The sequence below is a fragment of the Lissotriton vulgaris genome, chromosome 3_1 (genome assembly GCF_964263255.1).
Source record: "Lissotriton vulgaris chromosome 3_1, aLisVul1.2, whole genome shotgun sequence".
Classification (NCBI taxonomy): Eukaryota; Metazoa; Chordata; class Amphibia; order Caudata; family Salamandridae; genus Lissotriton; species Lissotriton vulgaris.
Window position 1 is genome coordinate 2,115,162,604 of NC_141689.1, and position 19,813 is coordinate 2,115,182,416.

Consider the following 19,813-nt stretch of genomic DNA (forward strand, 5'->3'; position numbering starts at 1 on the left):
TTGATTCAATCAGCACTACTCACCCGTGAGGGTCTCAAGGCTGTGGGGTGGGGGGACGGCTCTGGAGTCAGTTGAGGAGCCAGGTCTTGAGGTCCTTCGTGAACGTGTGTTGGGGAGCGTCTGATGTTCACAGGGAGCTTGTTCCAAGTCTTGACCGCGATGTAGGAGAAAGCTCTCCTGCCGGTTCTGTGCCTGCGGATCGGGGGACCCCTGCCATGGCGAAGTCAGCGGAGCGGAGGTTCCTCTTGGCTACGTGGCAGGATATTCTCTTGTTGAAGTACTTGGGTCCGATGTTGTGTAGGGATTTGTAGGCGTGGTTGAGGAGTTTGAAGGTGACCCTCTTTTCGACGGGGAACCAGTGGAGGACTCATAGGTGTTGGGTCATGTGCTCATGGCGCAATGTCCCGAGGACGAGTCTGACTGCAACGTTCTGGATGGTCTGGAGTCTATGCAGGAGGGTTTTGTTGATTCCTGCGTAGAGGTCGTTGCCGTAGTCTAGTCTGCTGGTGATGAGTGCGTAGGTGAGGGTCCTTCTGCTGTCGGAGGGGATCCACTTGAAGTTCTTCCACAGGATGCGAAGGCAGTTGAAACTGGTGAAGGTGACGGCGTTGATCTGGCGGTTCATGGAGAGGGAGGTGTCGAGGATGATGCAGAGGTTCCGAGCGTGGTCTGTAGGGGTGGGCGGACTCCCGAAGGCGGAGGGCCACCACGTGTTGTCCCAGGCAGAGGTGCAGGGACCGAGGATGAGGACCTCCGTCTTCTCTGAGTTTAGCTTCAGGCAGCTGTCCTCCATCCAGGCTGCCACGTTCTTCGTGCCTTCTTGGAAACAGAGTCCAGTGTCTTCGGTATTCTTTGTGAGCGAGAGGATGAGCTGGGTGTCGTCCGCATAGGATACGATGTTATGCAAACGCTGTCTGACGATGGTGGCAAGTGGGGCTATTTAGATGTTGAAGAGCATGGGACTGAGTGAAGATCCCGGGGATCCTCTGCAGTTGATTTCTGTTGGTTTGTTGAGGAAGGGAGGGAGTTGGATCCTCTGGGTTCTGCTGGAGAGGAAGGATCGGATCCAGCCGAGGGCGGCTCCTTGAATTCCTGCGACAAGTAGTCTGGATGCTAGAGTGCGATGTGAAACGGTGTCGAAGGCTTTGGAGAAGTCTAGAAGGATTTGGGCTGCAGTGTGCCCCTGGTCGAGTAGCATGCGAATGTCGTCGGTGGCAGCAAGGAGAGCGTTCTCGATCCTGTGGTTGCTGCAGAATCCCGACTGGGAAGCATCCAGGATGAAGTTCTTCTATGAAGGTGGTCATCTGGGTGTTTACGAGTCTCTGTGACTTTGGCCGCAAAGGGGAGGAGAGAGATGGGCCGGTATATTTTCAGGTCCGTAGGGTCGTGTGATAGTTTCTTGAGGAGGGGTTTTACTTCAGCCAGTTTCCAGTCGTCTGGGCAGATGCCGGATCTGAGGGAGGCGTTGATGGTGTGTCCCAGTTGGGGTGCGATGGCGGCCCTGTGGAAGATGTGGGCTGGGCAGGGGTCTGTAGGGTACCAAGGACGTGATGGTCGACTTATCGGTGGTGTTCAGTAGGGTGGTGGTGTTCATTGTTGGTTCATTGAAGTTGTTGTAGAGGGCCTTTATCTTCAGGTGGAAGTAGGAGCTGAGCTTGTCGCAGAGTTCCTGGGAAGGAGTGACATCAGTGGCTTCGCAGGTGGGTTTTGCGAGCTGCTGGGTGACACTGAACAATTCTTTGGTGTTGGTCTGGACTTTGTCTTTTATGAAGGTCTGTTTGGTGTCTCTTATGCCCTGGTGGTAATCCTTCAGGGCGCTCTTGTGGTTGTTCCATGCTTCCGTAGTTTGCAGTTTTTGCCAGGTTTTCTCCAGGCTTCTGCAGGAGTGTCTGGCTTCTTGAAGTTATGTTGTGAAGTAGGCGGCTTTCGGCGGGCGTTGTTTGGCGGGGAGGTGTGAGCTTGTCGGCGCAGCAGGCGTTCCAGCGGTGGAGTTCCTTGGCTCCGGAGTTGGTGTCAGTTTTGGCACTGGTGGGGTCTTGGAGGAGGGTGGTGTTTAGGAGTTCCTTTCTGACTTTACTCCAGTTCCTTTGTGGCGGGCGTAGGGCGGGCTTGGGTGCGGTGGTGTTGAAGGTGAAGTGGACGCAGTGGTCGTCAGTCCAGGGGGGCTGGGTGGTGTGGCGGAAGCGGATGTTAGTTCCTCCTGCGAAGATGGGGTCCAAGGGTGTGGCCCGCTCTCTGGGTGGGTGTGTTGACGAGCTGTTTCAATGCTAGGTTGGCAAGCTTGTCGAGGAGAGCAGTGGAGTCGGGTTGTTGCCATCGTCGAGGTGGAAGTTCAGGTCACCGTGTAGGATGTAGTCCTTGGAGGTGATGGCGTGGGGTGCCGAGAGCTCGACAATGGTAATCGCGTGGTGGGGACGAGGTCCTGGTGGTCTGTAGATGAGGGTGCCACGTAGCGTGGTCCTGGGGCTCGTCTGGATCTGGAAGTGGAGGTGTTCAGTGTTGGAGTGGGGGGTCACTCGTGCTGGATGTGGAGAGGCAGAGGGGTGTCTTGTGTGCGATGGCGAGTCCTCCTCCTTGTCGGTGTGGCGGTCCTTTCTCTGGATCTTGTAGCCGTCCACGATGGCGAGGTCAGAACCGGATGAGTCGTTGGTCCAGGTTTCCGCGAGGAAGGCGAAGTCGGGCGAGAGGGTGTTGAGTAGTTCCTAGATCTCAATGGCGTGTCGGTGCAGGGATCGCATGTTGAGCAGGAGGCAGGTCAGGGTATTGGTGGTGTGTGCATCGGGCGTTTCTGCGGTGGTCACGTTGGCTCTGTCGATGGTGAAGGATTTGCGGCAGGGTCTGCACGAGAACTGCCCCTGTGTGGTGTTCGGTGAAGATATTGCGCAGTCGGCGTGCCTTCCGGGGTTGTGTGCGGGCTTGGAGGGTGGTAGGGTTGTAGCAGTGAGGCCTCTGCGAACCAGGGGTCCTGGTGCTGAGCGTGGTCGGGTCACGGACTGGCGCAGACAAGCTTGCCATAGGCGCAACCGCGCAGCGTCCTCTATTATGTAGGGGGAAGGGATGAGTAGCTGGGAGGCGGGAGTGGGGCGGTCAGGGGAGGGGTTAAGGGTGAACGCAGCAGCTGGAAGGGCAAAAAAACGCAAGGAAGAGGGGGAAAAGGGCAAACAGAGGCGGATCAATGTAAGTGTATCACGGGGTAAAATAGTGCCAAAATGAAGAAATGAACACATCAGGCAAAATAATGTGGTAAAAATGAAACGCAGTGAGGCAGGTTAAGCTGGGAAAAAAAAGAACACAGTGAGGCAGGTAGAGCGGGGAAAAAAATAAAACCGAGTGAGGCATAGTAAAGAGGTAAAACAGTGTTGATTAACGCAACAGGCAACAAAAGCAGTATAACTGAGACCAGAATCAGGGTGGAATCGAACCCTGCACGTAGAGGCTGGCAGGCGACACACGACACACGGCACAGAGGAACTGCCGGGGAGAGTGTGATCCTGGGACCGAGGTCGGAAGTGATTGTTAGAAATTGTGTGCATATTTAAGAGGGTGTTGTGTCTTGTTGAAAACAATGTCAGTAAGAACGAAGCCTGACTGTATACAGTGTTTTTTTTAGTAACCTAGACACTTGTTACATCAGAATGGCTAAAAATTGTAATCTAAATTCTCATTGGCTCTTTAACACAGCTTGCACTTTCCAGCGATAAAATCTCTACTCTGCAGATGCCGTTAGTGAACCTTGATTTGGATGTGCGAGAAAACAATGAAATTAAGTCTGTCTCAATTGAAATGAATAAAGAAGAGCTGCAGAGTCTAATAAGCTCACTAGAAGCAGCAAATAAGGTATGTATTTTTTGTTTTGTTTTAGTGTATAACCTTCATTCTTTTGTATAACCAAAATGCACAACATCTTAATTTAGCAGTCAGCAAATGTAAAGGTATACATAGTATGAATGCTGCTGTGACTGAGTATGTATTGACTCTGCATGATGCCAGAAAATGGTCTGTTGATTGATCGCAAAGGTTGGGACATCACATTGCTGTCTATAAGAAAGTTACAGATTAAAAGAAAGTGCAAAATCAACAGTTTTACAGACATGAAAAATTGTAACTTTTATTTTCGTTAGCTTCCAGTAAAACACATCTCTTTCTCGTGTAGGTGACTCATTTTATCTGTTAACTCCCCTCCCAATACAATGTCACCAAAACTGTAAATCCAGTGTTTTTACCATAGTTGGATTTTGGCTTCTTTAAAAAAATAATAGGATTTGTCGGCATCTTGATACTGGTGGTGTTGAATTTGCATTCCCACCTTAGAACCTAATAGATATTTAAAGTTTGCTGTTTTTCACAATCTTGGTAGTTTGGTAGTCAATGACACTGACATTGCTTTAGTGGATGTAGGCAGGTAGTTTTTAATTTTCATCCCTATTTTTTCACTCCACAGATGCCAAGGGCTTGTAATCTTATTTCTGTGGTTCAGTGTTTCCTCAAGCTGCTTTTTGTCTTGTAGCCTGAGGTTAATGTATCTTTGAACAACATTTGACATCGCAAATGTCTTATATATTTTATTGATGACACGTCAAAGGTTTTAACTACAAGTCTCCTTTCAAACTTATTGGTAGTTCTAATTTCTTTTCTTGTAATACTCGACTCTACCTTTGTTGTTTTAACCATGACCTCAACCCCCAAATCTCAACTAGGCAGCATGTTGTAGTTTGCGGTCACTTTAGTTTAAATGCTTTCAGTGGAGCACCCATGAAACTCTACCTAGTGTTGTCCTGGCTCAGAGAGATCCTCCGGGAGAAACCTTTGAAGGTCTCCTGTTTCTGTAAATCACAGAAGGGTGTTCAATATGTGTCAAGGTGTCTAAACCTTTGAACTCTTTTCCTGCATCCTTTATGACATTTATCTGTGCCATGAGGGTTTAAACAAAAGGTTAAATCTCTGTGTTGGGATAATGGTACATTCTTGAGGGTTTGCCAACTTTGGCCATTTCACTGGCATAGATTTGTGCCGATCCCTAAACTAAACTCTGGAAAGCCAAATTATATCAGAAGAAGCTTAACAAAGGGCCCCTTCAGGGTGTAGAAAAGGAAGGATGATGACCTCATTGCTATCCATTTCTTTTACGGATTGCTTACCCATCTAGTGGAGTTCCTTATTGAAAAGCTACTGTCTATGCTACATTGACTGAGCTCCTGTAGTGAATGTGCCTCCATATCTTTGTTTACCTTTCCAGGATTTTGGCTACAGTGATGAACTGTTGGGTTCTTTAGGTGTGGCAAGACCGTTTACTACTTTCTAAAAAGAAATAAGCTACTTAAATCCCTTCAAAAATAAAGGGTTCAACCTAAATGTTCCCCTGGGAGGAGATATCGTAACCCTTACAACTTTTAGTGAAAGCAGCAGCATGCTTGTTGCTGTAGAGGATTGGTATTCTAACAGTCCTTCAACCATTCTGACACATCTTTCAAGGACATGGCCCGGCACGACCACAAGCATCTGTCCTTTACTCGGGTCGTGCAAGTCAAAGTAATTGACTCCTGTTCAAGCAGAGGGAGGTTTTCTCAGCTGTGAACTTGGAAGCAATTCATTCATGCTTGTTTCTGGGGTGACTTGAGCATAGATCATAGGTGCACATTATATATATATTTTGAGTTTATTTTAATTTATTAACATAGATGGCTTAAAAAATTGTACCTTGACAGTAAAGCACTCCGTGCACTGTTTATTCTTAAACTATCAATGAATACTTAATTTTTGTATCAAATCATAATGTTACATGTTTGATAAAAGGGAGATATGTTCTCTCTTGACCACAGCCTAAAATATTATTGCACCGCAATTTGATATATCAACATCCATTATTCACAGATCCTGTGAATCTAATATTGCCTGTTATAAAATTATTCCTACAGTACCGAAATGCAACCAACTTACTTATTGAATTCTAACTTAAGATGTGTATGCACTCCTTGGAAAAAGTAACAAAACCAAGGTCCCTTTCGGGCTCAATGAAAAAAAAAATTAACCTTTTGTCATAAAGAAGAGTGGATCGGCACAAAGCAAAATTACATTTTCCTGCTTAATATACTATGGATTGTGTATACTTATTAGAATACTTTTGAGAATTCCAAACCAAATTGTGTGCATTATTCCGTGCCCTATTTGATACGCAGGCTCCCAACCACTGCAAACTGATCCCTGCAGTGGCTAATGAGTTATTTAGGTTCCAAGTAAAAATATGCTTTTGTATGAGATCAGTTGCCATAGTAATTTCGGCAGAAATCATAATATACCAGCAAATCCTTACTAAGTATGTTTATTGCTAACCAACATTGCCTGAAATTGTCTTTCTTAGTAAGATTTCTTCTCTAGTGTAGGGGAATTGGAATGTTAGGCTTTGGGAAAATATGACAGTCTGGATGCAACCTTTGAAGCAGATCCGAGCTGACTTAAACAGTCTGATAAAGCTAAACCTGATCTCTTTAGGGAATCTGTGGCTCAGCCTTGGTATCATGGTTGAAGAAGCAAGGTATTCCTCAGAGAAAATATATGTAGGTGTGCTCAAAAGGGCAGGCAATAATGCAGATTAAATATAAAGAAATCAAAGGCCCTTACCATTTAGATAGAAGATACAAATGTAATAAAACACATGTAATCCTACACTTGGAAAAATGGATAACCATTATTCCAATTAATATTGTAAACACAAACAAAACGCCTAGAGTAAAAATCTTCCAAAAACATTGCGAATTAATGTAGCATTTGAATTCAGATTAGTAGGTCAAATCACACTGTCTCACTTGGTGGAGCCAGTGTCGTGTTCACACTAATATGACTACAGGATGCAGGGTATACAACTAGGGCTTAAGTTGACAGAAATGGAACAGTTCGTTCAAAAGTGGTGAGTCGCTGTAATTCTGAAGAAACTGGAACCCCTTGAATTTGTAGTGCTTTTGATATGTTGCATGCATTTTGAGTGGCTCCTCATGCCCAGATTAATACTGAAGACAAGCTTCTCAAAATCGCAGGTTTGTGTGCACAGTATGAGCCCATGTGCAGGTGCCTCTTGCACTATCTCTTTAGTGATGACTCGACATGTAGCAATCTTCTTGGATGACAGTTCATCTGCAGCAGATCTTGTTTGATTAATGGTACAGATATTCCTAGGACAGATGCTCATTCTCCATGGCTAATTGAACTGGATCTGTGACTAGTTGGCTCAAAACTCAAGATCCCCTGTGCAGTGTCTTCCTATTTTGGACAACAAACTCTAGCAGGCAGGTTTTCATCATCTCTTCGACTCTGAGTTTTTTTGGACCAAGTTCCTCCAACATACAGGCTTTTCGTAGGAATTGGGTTCTATTTTACTGTCGGTCTTAAAGTAGGAAAACTGTGCTTCTAGTTTTGGGGAAGATCGCTGTGTGCAGAAGGTAAAAAAAGAGCTAGGGTCTACTCTAATACTAAGGAAAGCATTTGGAAATCTTGTGTACAGCAAACAGTTGTGCCTTATTTTCTTCTTTAGTTTCAGGTAGGATATTTTAATGGTTAAACCAGCCATTCAGTGGTGCTGAGGCCATAGCCAATCCAACTATATTTCTCAAGTTTCCCACTCCCAGTTTTGCAGCAAACTGAAACTATATCCTTTCTCGGTCATGCTCTGTGGTAAGAAGCTACTGCAGAGCTCCATGCACTCAAAACCCAAAATGGCAATTAACTGTCTCAGGAGTGTTGAGCTCCCCACTGTCACCCAGGTGCAACGTTGGTCCGGCCATTTCGCTACACTAGAAAGAAAACCTGTCCTTAAGCATCTCTGACCTTCTGAAGTGCCACTTTTCCGTTCAGTATAATGCCACCAATAATAGGTTTCTGTTTGTGTTGTTCACTGGGACTGATCTCAGTTTTTTTGCTTATGCTTGGAGCCTTGGGGTTGACCAAGCCTGCTCCTGCCCACAGTTCATTCCCTTTGTTCTTCATTGTAGCCATGTGCCTCATTGTGTATTACGTACTGCCACTCCTGTGAAATTGGTAGAGGTGTGCCAATTGGCTCTCCCCTGGCCAGTTAACCCAGTGCTGTCAGAAATCGCTCTGTCTAAAGGTGATGTTCAGGCTGCCTGTCGCGAAGATGGCTGTGTCTTCTATCCTACCTGTTCTCTGATGGGGTCTTGACCCTTGGTTTGAAAGTCCGGAGCTTCCATGAGCATATCTTCCCTCAGCACTCTCCTAAATTAATCTCTGTTCCTGTGCGATAGGGCAGCCATGACTCTGAAACCTCTCACCAACATTGCTCTCAGCATTGCCCCTCTATTCTCTAACTGCAGCCGAATTCCTTCTATATTGTTTCAGAGCACATCCCTGCATTAGCGGCCACTGCTGTGTCTTGGATAGAGCCAGTGCGGTCTCTGTGCCTGCTAGATCCTGAAGCCTCATTTGTGCACCTCAGCCCTTCTATGTTAACTTCGCAGACCTTAATATTGTTCTAGTGGGCGGGGAGACTGGGAAGCGGAAAAGCAAGCCTCTTGATTGCCACTTAATGCCATTTTTGACTTGGTGCAGCTCCACTAACCCTTTCCAATGTATCTTATTGTTGTAGATTCAGCATGGCTGTTGCAGTCTTTTTAAGATTCAATGTCTCTATTTGTTCAGGGCCTCATGCTTCACGTCAGCCAATGCAGCAATCTTGCTAGATGTTTGGCCACTCCCCCAAGTTTCATTTTTTTAGGCTGTGAAATCTCTTGTATTAAATATATCTTAAAAGGGGGCTCTTATCAGTTGCCACAGCCTAATTACAGTTTTCATTGACTTTTGAATGGAGCTTTTTTTTTTTAACTTCCCCTGGGTGCACACATTTACGATACTTCTAAATTTGTTCACCCTGCTTAAGCCCCTTTCACTGTCAAGATAAAATCTCTTCCTGCGGAAAAGGCAGACAGTTTTTAATAACATGCTGGAATGCTTGCTTTTTATTACTTAGTTTTGTAAGGCATATGCTTTAGCCTTAGCACAATTGTGGCATTTCCTATTTACGCATTAGTACTTTTCTTTGCTCTTTGTAGGCATTATTTGTACATATATGATTGATTTTTTCTGATCAAATTCTAAATGTTGTAATAAACATTGCGTGTTAAAAATATAGTTAATATACAAGAGCTATGCTATATTTTGCTACTAAACAGGCAGCACATGTGGAGTTACCTTGCAGACAACAGTGTCATATTTTGAATGGTGTGGAAGGTGTAGCACCAGGCCCAAAAGTTGTCAGAACTCCTCTAAACAAATAATATTGCTATATTTGACTAGTAAGCAGGCTGTTAGAATTGCAGTTGCCTTGCAGTTAAAAGGGACTTGATTAGAATGGTGCAGTAGCTTTTGGGCCAAAAGCTGTAGAGACCCCACTAAAGCCAGATCATTGCTAAACTATACTACTAAACAAGACAGTCACAAGTGCATTTATCTAGCAGGCAATAAGGTAGGGATTTAAATGGTGCAATATCCCCCTTGCAATCAATAATTTAGATATCTAATGTAGTTATTAAAATTGATTTTTTTGGGGCTACGCCATATTCAACAACAGCAGCCTTTTCTCGTGGCGGTTCCATCATTATAAATCAAGAATTTAAAGAAAGTTTTGCAATATTTGGCACCAAAAAGTTGAAGACTGAAACATTGGTCTTTAAAGAACATACTTCTAAGAAGCTGCAGTGACTCATAGAAGATACCCCACAAAAGCGAATGATATTGAGTTAAGGCTTTGACCTGACGCTAAGCCCCGAAATCCTATTTGACTGCAGACATACGTATTTTTATTCCTGTTTACGTTTTTCTTGTTTTCATCTACACCTTGTCGCCATCAGTTCTCAGTATCCAGGTTAGAAAAACATAAATCTTTTGTGCAATAGTCGGTCTCCTGATGAAGGCAGTTTTGCCGAAACACGCGTAGCTTCCATCTACCGCATTGCTACTATAAATTATTCATTGACCGTATTGTTATTTTTTTTATTGTATTTTTTAAATTTTGTTTTTCATTCACAGAATGCATAATGTACAGAGTCACTCGCCTACATCCCTTCACAGGCCGGCTTTACACACGAACATGTATGTTCCATACATCGCTGTAAAGTACATATTCCTATTTCACTTTATCTGGTTAAACATTTGTGCAAGCAGCCTCTTCTGCACAGTTTCATATCTTATGCATTGTCTCATTTTAATGTTTTCACCCCACAACTCCCCCCCTCGAACAATCTGAAATCAGACCACTAGTCTTAAGAATAGAACATAGAACAGGACAAATATAGTGTCCCTCTGTTGTTAAAGTGTAATACAGTAACCTAAATGTGTGCTGACCCTGCCCCCCCCACCCCCACCTGCCTCCCTCCCCTCTGCAACTGCCCTATCTCCGGTATGTGTGACGCACTCTACTCTAAACCTCCCATAGTGTCTAATGTCAAAGGAAGTGTGTTGCCACCTCCCGCCCTCTACTGTCTATTGCTGTGTGACAGCGCCAGGCATCCTTTGTCTCTCCTGCGAAAGCACCTGCGTATCTGATTCTGCCTTCTTTGCAACTAAGTAGGTCTGGTATAATCCCCAGAAATTCTTAGGACGGCTCCTGGGTGGGAGTAGCTCCCCATACGCTTCTGATTGCGTGTTGCAATAGAGCATATCTCGGGACCATCTTTTCAGTGTTCGCAAGGGACCCCTCATCCAGCACGCTGCCACCACTTTTCTTGCGACAAGAAGCCCCATGTCCACTAGCCTTCGTATCGCCACTGGCACTTTCTTCGAGTATCCCAGCAGGGCTAGGGCCGGATCGGCAGGTAGGTCCACCTCGACCACACCACTCAGTTCAGTAAAAACCGCATGACAAAATTTTTGTATTCTCGGGCATTCCCACGCCATGTGCATAAAGTCTGCGATTAGGGTGTGACATCTCTCACACTCTGGGGTCTGTCGTAGACCATATCTGTGGAGTCTTTCTGGAGTGTAATATACTTGTTGCAAATATTTGAAATATACCAGGCGATGTCGCCCGTTTAAGGAGATTCTCCTGGTACTCGCACAGCAGTAGGCCCACATGCCATCGTCAATTTGTATACCCAGATCGTTTTGCCACGCCAATCGTGCCCTGGTGTAATGTTGTTCGCTATGCTGATTGCTTATTTTGTACAGATTAGTGATAAGCTTTTGCTGTGAGGTGGTTTTTATCACATAAGTGAGTTCCGGGATCTCAGGGGGCTCTGCCAGATCCGGTCCCAGCAGTTCCAAGAATGCGCTGCGTACCCCGTGAAACTGAAAGCGTTCCAGCAGTGTGGGTTGTTCCCTCCCCCTCATGACTTGCTCCCAGGACTTCACGCTCCCTGCCTCAAATAAATCGCCCATGCAGCTTATGCCCAGCTTATGTAAGGCTCTTGTGACTCCCAGCTCCACCAGAGTGGGAAGCCAGCGCGCCCATTCTATTGGCATCTGTGGGGAGTAGAACAGTACGCAATCCTGTGCCCGCAGCAGAGAGTGCCAGGCGTGATTGGTGGCCATAATGGAGTCAAGGATTCCCACACTGTGGTCCATTGGGTTGCACACCGTAGCCGGTAGAAGAGTGGGGTCCGCAAACAGACGCTCCATGATCACATGTGGGATATCCGGTTTCCCCTGTATCCAGGTGTGTAAGTGAGTGGCTTGCGCAATTCGGTAATACCTCTCCAACTTTGGCGCTCCCAGGCCTCCCTGCTCATAAGGCAGCATCAATACCTCCCATTTCGTTAGTGTATTAAAAAACGATTTAGGCATCACGATAGGTATATTGTTAAAGAGGAACAAAAAGCGTGGGAGCACTACCATTTTTATTATGGCAATTCGCCTCATAAGAGATAGCGGGAGTTTGCACCATGCCTCCACATCATCAGCCAGTTTATTGTAAGCTACTCCATAGTTTTCCCTGGCAAGAATTTCTGGATCCGTGTGTAGCATGATGCCTAGATATCGTATCGGCTCTGTAGTCCATTGTAGTGGATATTCCATTTCAAAGCGCCCCGTGACCGGGGTCAAAGGGAATGCAACCGATTTTGACCAGTTCACCCTGAGCCCAGACAGTGCACCAAAGTGCACTACTTCCCTTAGGACTGAAGCGAGGTTGTTTATCGGATCTCTGACATACAGCAGTGTGTCGTCTGCGTAAGTGGATATCCCGATCTTATACGTCGGGTAGCTAATGGCTTCGTGCCTGTGATATTCTCTGAATGCGCAAGCCAATGGTTCCGCTATCAACGCATATAGGAGGGGCGAGAGTGGACAGCCCTGCCTGGTGCCTCTGCTAATGGTGAAGGAGTCCGACACTCTATCTCCCATTCTTACCCGAGCCGTGGGTCTGTGGTATAGTGCTCCTAGCATTTGCAAGTAAGGCTCCCCCACTCCCAACTTTCTCAGAACCCTCAGCATGAATGGCCATTCTACTGAATCGAACGCTTTCTCCATGTCCAGGAAGACCGCTATTGCCTGTGTGTCCTGCCGTGTATGCTGTATTGTTCCTAACACCGTGTGAATGTTATAGGTAAGGTTGCGTTCAGGGATGAATCCCGCCTGCTCTGGGGCTACCAATTCAGGGGCTACCAGTGCCAATCGCGTGGCTAGAACCTTTGCGTATATTTGGCATCTACGTTTAACAGCGCCAGAGGTCTATATGACCCGCATTTATTGGAGGGCTTACCAGGTTTAAGTATAGTGACTATTATTGCCTCCCGCATGGAGAGTGGCATAGATCCTGCCTCGCAAATGTCGTCAAATAGGGTAGAAAGGTGCGGTAGAAGATTGTCTTTAAAGGCTTTATAAAATCCAACGGTCAGGCCGTCCGCCCCAGGAGCGCTCTCTGATCTCATATTCTCTAGCGCCTCCGCTATCTCCTCCTTCTGTATGGGCTCCATCAGGAATTCCCTTTGCCAATTCTCCAGGAAAGGCATTTTTATGAAGCTCAGGTAGCTATCTATCTGCTCCTCTACGTTCGCTAGTTTTGAAGAGTACAGGCCCGAGTAAAAGTTTTTGAATTCTGCCATAATTTCCTCTTCCTCAGCTAGGAGCTCACCTGCGTCAGACTCCAGTTCGGTAAGAGGGCTGACTCGTCTACTGCCTTTCAGTATCTTGGTCAGAAGGGAGCTTGGACGCTCCCCCTCACCGTAAACGCGCGCTGTGGTATATTTGCCCATATGACATACTTCTCTGTCTGCCTCTTCATTAAATTCTCGGAGTAGTTCTTGCAGCTCTGTGGGGTCCCCCACACTTGAGCTTTCCTGTTGTTTCCTCTCTAGTTCTGAGATCCGTTGCTCTAAAAGTTTCAGTCGCTGTCTTATGGATTTTAACACACTGGAATGTTTGGCCATCGCTAGTCCCCTGATGTACACCTTGAATGCCTCCCATACTGTTTGGAAGCTGTCCACTGTCCCAATGTTGGTTAAGAAAAACATGTCTATCTCTTCCGCCATCTCCCCTCTAAATGCTTCGTCTAATAGTGAATACGGAGGGAAGCGCCACGTGAAGGGAGGAATTCGCCGCACTGGGGTGTCCAGCACCAGCAGTATCGGGGAGTGATCCGAAAGTGTGCGCGGCAAAACCGTGCAGGTCCTTACATGTCTCAATAGTGTTCGTGTTACCAACCAGTAGTCTATCCTGGTATGTATGTCGTGGAAGGCAGAGTAGTGTGTGAAACCCCCACTGCCCAGGTGGCTGTCCCTCCACGCGTCCACCAAGTCTAGGGATGCCATTTCAGCTTGCAATTGTGAGGCTGCCGCTGCCGGGGGACGGGGAGGCCCTGTCGATCTGTCCAATTCCGGATTGAACACCAGGTTAAAATCCCCCCCCCAACAACATACGAGTGCTACCAAAGGGGGGCACACAATCCAGCCAATGCAGCATAGAAGCTAGGGGAGTCATAATTTGGACCGTACACATTTACAACAATGAACTCGTGACCTTTCCCAGTGCACTTTGAGATAACATATCGCCCCTCAGGGTCCGCACACAGCTGCGAAAGCTGCAGACTGGATCTAGGATTTACCCACGTAAGTACACCCCTTGAGTGTGTAGTAAATCCTGCCTGCGTGATGTTGCCCGCCAGTCCCCTAGCAGAGAGCATTTTACTCGTGGGTGGTAGATGCGTTTCCTGAATGAGTGCCAAATCTATGTATTGTCTCTGCAGGTAATTAACTACTTTTCTAAGCTTGCGGTAGTCATTAAGACCCCTAACATTCCACGTCAGGGCCCTAAGAGACTCAACCTCCCCCCCTGTATTTCCACCCTGTGCTTCAGCCATAATCACAGGATACCAATATTATGTTGCATATAGGACCGTCTTGAGGCACGTTGCCAGCGAGCAGAATTAACACAGATGGCAGGCAGTTTCCCCTAGTGCATTTGTAGATCCTAACTTGAGTAGAAGCAGGCAAAGGTTTACACAGGGCTAGTTGGCATTTCAACATAGGGAAGCAGTGCCTCTCATAGGAAGCAGGTGCCAGTAAAGCAGTGGTCAGCATACACATGAACCCCCCCCCCCCACCAAATCTCCGACCTCCCACCGCAGACCTCCCCCAACTTGGCCCGACAGTGCCCAATTACCCCCCCCCCATCCCTCCTGAGCAACAAACTCAATCAACAATCCCCTAACTGGCCCTAGTCAGGGCCTTTAAAGCCGAAGGCTCAGGGGCAGAAGTTGCCAGTAACAAGCAGATAAACTCTAGTCCGTAGCTGCAATACTGATTCACCCCTGTACCTTGCCCCCTTAATAACATTCGGCGCGAACCTTAGACCTTTTCTGAATTTTAACACAGGTGTACTTCCCCTTACATATGCCTAGATCCAGTTCATTCCAGCGCGCGACCTTCCACACTGCCCATGTATTCCTCTGCCAAGGGCATGTCCACCCACAGTACACTGTGCGGCAAAGCACCCCAGGCCAAGCTCGGATAAACAAACCCCAAAAGGGGGAGCTTCCCCTCATCAAAATTACACATTCAACATTTGTATCATTTCCAAAAACCTATGAGCCCTTGTCCCCATCTGTGCAGCACCCCCCGAAAAGGCCAGGCATCCAGTCACTGTTTGAAATGAAAGAAAACAGAAAGTTCTCACCCAGCCGTGGCTTCTCAGAGTTCTTACGCAGCTTTTCTGGTCGCGGGCGTCCGCAGTGTCAGTCTTATACTGCGCAGCGCCCAGCCAACGGTTCCACCCACCCTCTTATGCATGCCCAGGCAGTTGGAACATATTGTGGTGCAGAGCCTCTGCAAATAACTTAGCCTTGGTCCTCCAGGTGTGAGGAGTCATTGAGCTCCTCAGTTTGGTCCTCGGGCTGTTCCTGCGCTCCTTTGACCATTCCTTCAGCGACTTCTGCAGCTCCCTCGGGTCAGTAAAGAAATGCGAGTGCCCCTGCCTGTTTATCCGGAGTTTCGCCAGATACAGCATCGCATAGTCCAGGCCGAGGTCACGTAGTTGTTTCTTGTATGGTGCGAAATGTTTCCTCTCCTCCTGTACCTTTGCCGTGAAGTCTGGGTAAAGTGAGATGTCCATCCCCTCAAATTGCAGCTTCCCTTTTTCTCTGGCTACACGCAACGCCGTATCCCTGTCCCGGTAGTTCAGTAATTTCGCTATTATTGGCCTGCAGGAGCACCCGGTTTAGGTCGTGGACCCAGCGAGCGATGAGCTCTCTCCACAATGAACATAGGGGAGAAGATGTCGTCCCCCAGGAGTATTATCAAAAGTTTCTCCAAAAAGAGCTCCATCCTGCCAGTCTGCGTTGTCTCTGCGACCCCAGTGATGCGTATGTTCGAGCGCCTCGAGCGAGCCTCCAAGTCCTCCGACTTATCCTGAATGACCTGGAGAAGTCTGCCAAATTGTTTGCTGTCTTTATCCCATTCTGTCTGTGCTTCCTCCGCTTCTGTAAGTCGTCTTTCCGCCATGTCTAGTCGCTCCGCGTGTTTGTCCACACGCTCCGACATGCGGTCCATACGGTACGTCAGAGCATCGAGCTTAGTACCTATTGTTGCCATGCTGTCTTGTAGCCCTTTCTCCATCGATACCAGCATTTCACAAATGTCTGCGCACATGGAGTTTTCTGGGGTAGCACAAAGGGGGGATGCCTCCGGTGCCGGTGCGTCGGGCCCCTTAGCCCTACTGTGTTCAAATGTTAGCTTGGATTGCGTCTTGTCCCCTTTACCCTTGGCGCTCCTGCTGGTCAGCAATGTCTTCCAATCCACCGGATCAAGGCTCGGGCAGGGTTGAGCCAGTGACTCTTAGTATTCAGGCGTGTCTCTCGAGTTCCCAGTAGTGGCCCAGGGGCCCGCTTGCCCCCGAGATTGAACGTAAGGTCCTCGGTGGCGCAATCTCCCTGTGGGTACCGGCTCCCCTGCACCGGGCCGTCTTCCTTCGTACCACACGTGATTGTATACACTTGCTTTGCACCTCTTCAGGGTGCTGCTGTTGTAGACTCTCCAGGCCACCACCAGTGTGTGCAGCCAACTACTCACTCAGTTCAAGTAGCGCAGGCCTCTCTCCGACCTCCGCAGTCCAGGCTGTCGCACACAACGGGCGCCGCGGCAGCCCTCCAATCGGGTGATGGTCTGCCCCGTCATGTCTGGGGCCGGAGTTCCTTCAGGACCGGCGCATTCGCCACTGGGCTCCCGTCCCCCTCACTCTGTAGATCTAGGGCAGCTCGGAGGAGACTCTGTCCTTAGTTTATACACTGCTTGCCCAGGTCCCGCCGCTAATGTATGGGCTAAAGTGCACACAGGTGCCCGACGTGCAGGTTCTTGTGTGGCCGGGGACACCTCCAGGCCGGTCCCCGCGTGTCCCGGTAGTTGCGCCAGCTGTCGTCTCCAAGCGGCGGCCGCTGCAGCAGTAGGCGCACCACGCTGTGAATATTGTTCAAAAAGGCGTCCTCGGGCGGAGCCGACCCTCGCTTACAAACCCCATCCAAAGAATCCACTGCAGCTCTGCTTCGATGGCGCCTCCGCTCCACTTCCCACTTGGATGGGCACTTTCTTGGCAAAGTTAGCTGGCACAGCCAACACCCCCTGTCCGCTTCGCAGGCCTGTGCCCGCCAGTTCCCCTCTGTGTCAAGTCTCGGCACTTCACTCTGCGCACTTTCTGCCTGCGCCTCTATTGTATGGTCCGGCCTTTCGAGGAGTGACCGGGTCCGTGCCACCTCCAACGCCCAATTCCGCAGTCACTGGGGCTGATTACTGTGTGCCCGGATATCGGGGGAGCTCAAGTCAGGCTCTCCGATCTAGTTTTATCTCCCGCAGCTCTAATGCAGGCTCAGGTCCGCTGTGGAGGGTGTCCGAGTATTTGACCTTGTCCCGCTCCACTCCGGGCCCCAGAGAAGTCAGCACTTACTCGGGAGGGTGGGAGTGCCAGTGCGGGGTCCCGTCCCATTTCCCGAGTCAGGCCCGTTGGGCCGGCCCGACTCCAGGCACCTCCGCCGCACGCAGAGCGACGCAGTTCAGGCAGGGCTACAGGCCAGCCCGGGGATGTCGGCCTAGTCGCCGAGAGCGCTCAGCAGATCCTTTTTCCGGAGCGAAAAGCACCTCTGTCTGCACCGGAGTGTAGTAGGGGAATTCACACCAACTTACAGCGTGGTTACATCACCTTTAAGGATATTTTGCCGGATTTTATCGGGGCCTAGGCGAGGAGCTCAGCTCTCGCACGTCTTACATGGACGCCGGCAAGCTCCGCCCCCCGACCGTATTGTTATCTGTTGTTTCAAACCCGAAATTATTAATTATATTTGAATTTGTCATATGTCCTGTCATGATGGTTAAGGTTGCATAGGGCACCTTTTTCTGTTTATATTTATTGACATTATATATTCAACTGCCTTATATGAAATAAGTTAAAACATAACAAAAATGAAACCTTTGTATACATATTTATAAAAATTAGTTATAATTATCATTAAAATCATAAATATATTTTCTCAAATATGACAGTTTGGGTTTATTTGTGGAACATTATGTGTGAGTATGTGTATTGAATTTTCACCTAGAATATTTTGGCATTTACAATAGATGCTTGCTATATATTTTCCCTCCTTTTGCAACATTGTTATTAACATTGATATTCAGTATTTTGTAGAGTTTAAGAGAATATTTAGGTGGTCCATAATTGGTATTTTTGAGTTCTGAATACACACATAATTGCAGAAATGTTGTGATTACGCCAAGTAGAAGGAATGTTGGTATTTTTATTCTAGTTGTAATCTTCCTTGTGATAGCTAATCGTTTTCAATGCCTCTATTTTTGCAATAGCAAAATCAAAAAAGTAACTTTTAAATATTTGCAGTTGGCAGCTTTTCTTTAAATTCCATAACTAAAGGTCTTAATGTAATGCTATTTGTATTTGTGTTCAATCGTGATTTTGAGGCTCAATTTGAGTATACCGTTTTATTGAAGTTTTCGTCTCATTTTTTCTAAATCATGCAGGTTGTCTTGCAGCTGAAATAACTCAAAGTTCACATTTTTTATCTCTACATGTCACGGTCCACAAGACACAGCGAAAGGAATGAAGTTGTGCAAAGAAGGAAGGATTTAAATCCAATACATAGGTGAAGCAGCTAGACGATGGAGTCACTACCTAATGAGTGTCTGCTAGTGACTGTATTGAAACTTTCGACTTATTACTGGTGCGCGTTCTGTATTGAATAGACTAAACACTTTTCCAATTTTTTTATACTTTCTTTTTATGTGGCTGTCAAATTGTTATTTTTATTGCAAACACTAGCTACTACCGTCAACACATTATTTCTGCATTTTAACTTGTAGATTTGTTAAATGCATTGTATGTGCACCAGATATGTTTGGAATTGCTTGTGAAAACAAATAAGCTCCCTTGTTTTGTCTAGGAAGTTTAATGCCATTTTATTCCATCAACAACAACATAAGAAAACTTTGTAACTAATTTTTGGCTGATTATCTCTAGTCGATTAGTTTACCCATCTTTAGTATATTGTTTTATCTGTAAGCAGGAGGTGGGTTAAAAAAATATCTGTTTGACTCGTCAGGGTTGTGTTCTAAAGTAACTGATCCAGAAAATAACTGTTGCTATGATTCAATAGCTCTCTTTATTAAAAGACACACATTTGTACAGCAGTATTCCTTTATTATTTGTTTTCAAATAACATGATTATTGAGATTTTGTAGAACATTCAGCAAGAAATCAAAGAAAAAAAGAACATCATGCGTTCACTTGATACATCACCACTCACGCTCGCAGACGTAAACCCCATTACTCAATAGTCAGCATAAGTCATTTATACAGTTCTCTCCCGGTATCGTTGCGAGATGCCCCACACTTGCTCCTGTTTTTGGGGACAACCCAAGTCTCAAACACTCATAGACCAGTTTCTCCAGTATGCAACATAAGTCTATTTTGGCACGCCACCTCCCACTATGGGGAGAAGATGAGTACTGCCACTGGCAGGCTATGTCTCTTTTACCCATCACAAAAGCTAACCTCAGTATTGTCTGCTCGGCGTGTGTGAATCCCTCATTCTCTGGAATATTGATAGGGCCATCCTCGGTTTGAGAGTGAATGAGCGATTGGGGACTGCTCCAAGTGTTACCTTGATAGAGGTCCAATGAGGACGGAGGACCCCACAGCCCGATAGTGTGGAAAACATCTCAATTTCCTCCACACATTGTAGACAAGCAGGGTCATCTCTTTTTTTCATTTGCATCTGCCGTTAATGAGTCAAATATATACAATGTAGATATTTAAATTGTATGAGGTGGAGCCTCGCAGTTATTGCTGTCTTTCTAGGGCTCATGAGAGCAGTCAACCA

General features: G+C 46.8%; 1 protein-coding gene across 2 annotated transcripts in view; it reads left to right on the forward strand.

Moving 5' to 3' along the window:
* COMMD8 (COMM domain containing 8) overlaps nucleotides 1-19,116 on the forward strand; it is a 178,367-nt gene extending 159,251 nt beyond the window's left edge. For both annotated transcript variants that reach the window (XM_086962687.1, XM_086962686.1), the window contains exons 4-5: nucleotides 3,682-3,837; nucleotides 18,456-19,116. In XM_086962687.1, coding sequence (XP_086818813.1) covers nucleotides 3,682-3,837; nucleotides 18,456-18,476 — 177 coding nt within the window. In that variant the 3' untranslated portion in view covers nucleotides 18,477-19,116. The remainder of the gene's footprint in view (nucleotides 1-3,681; nucleotides 3,838-18,455) is intronic.
* The last annotated feature ends 697 nt before the right edge of the window (nucleotides 19,117-19,813 follow it).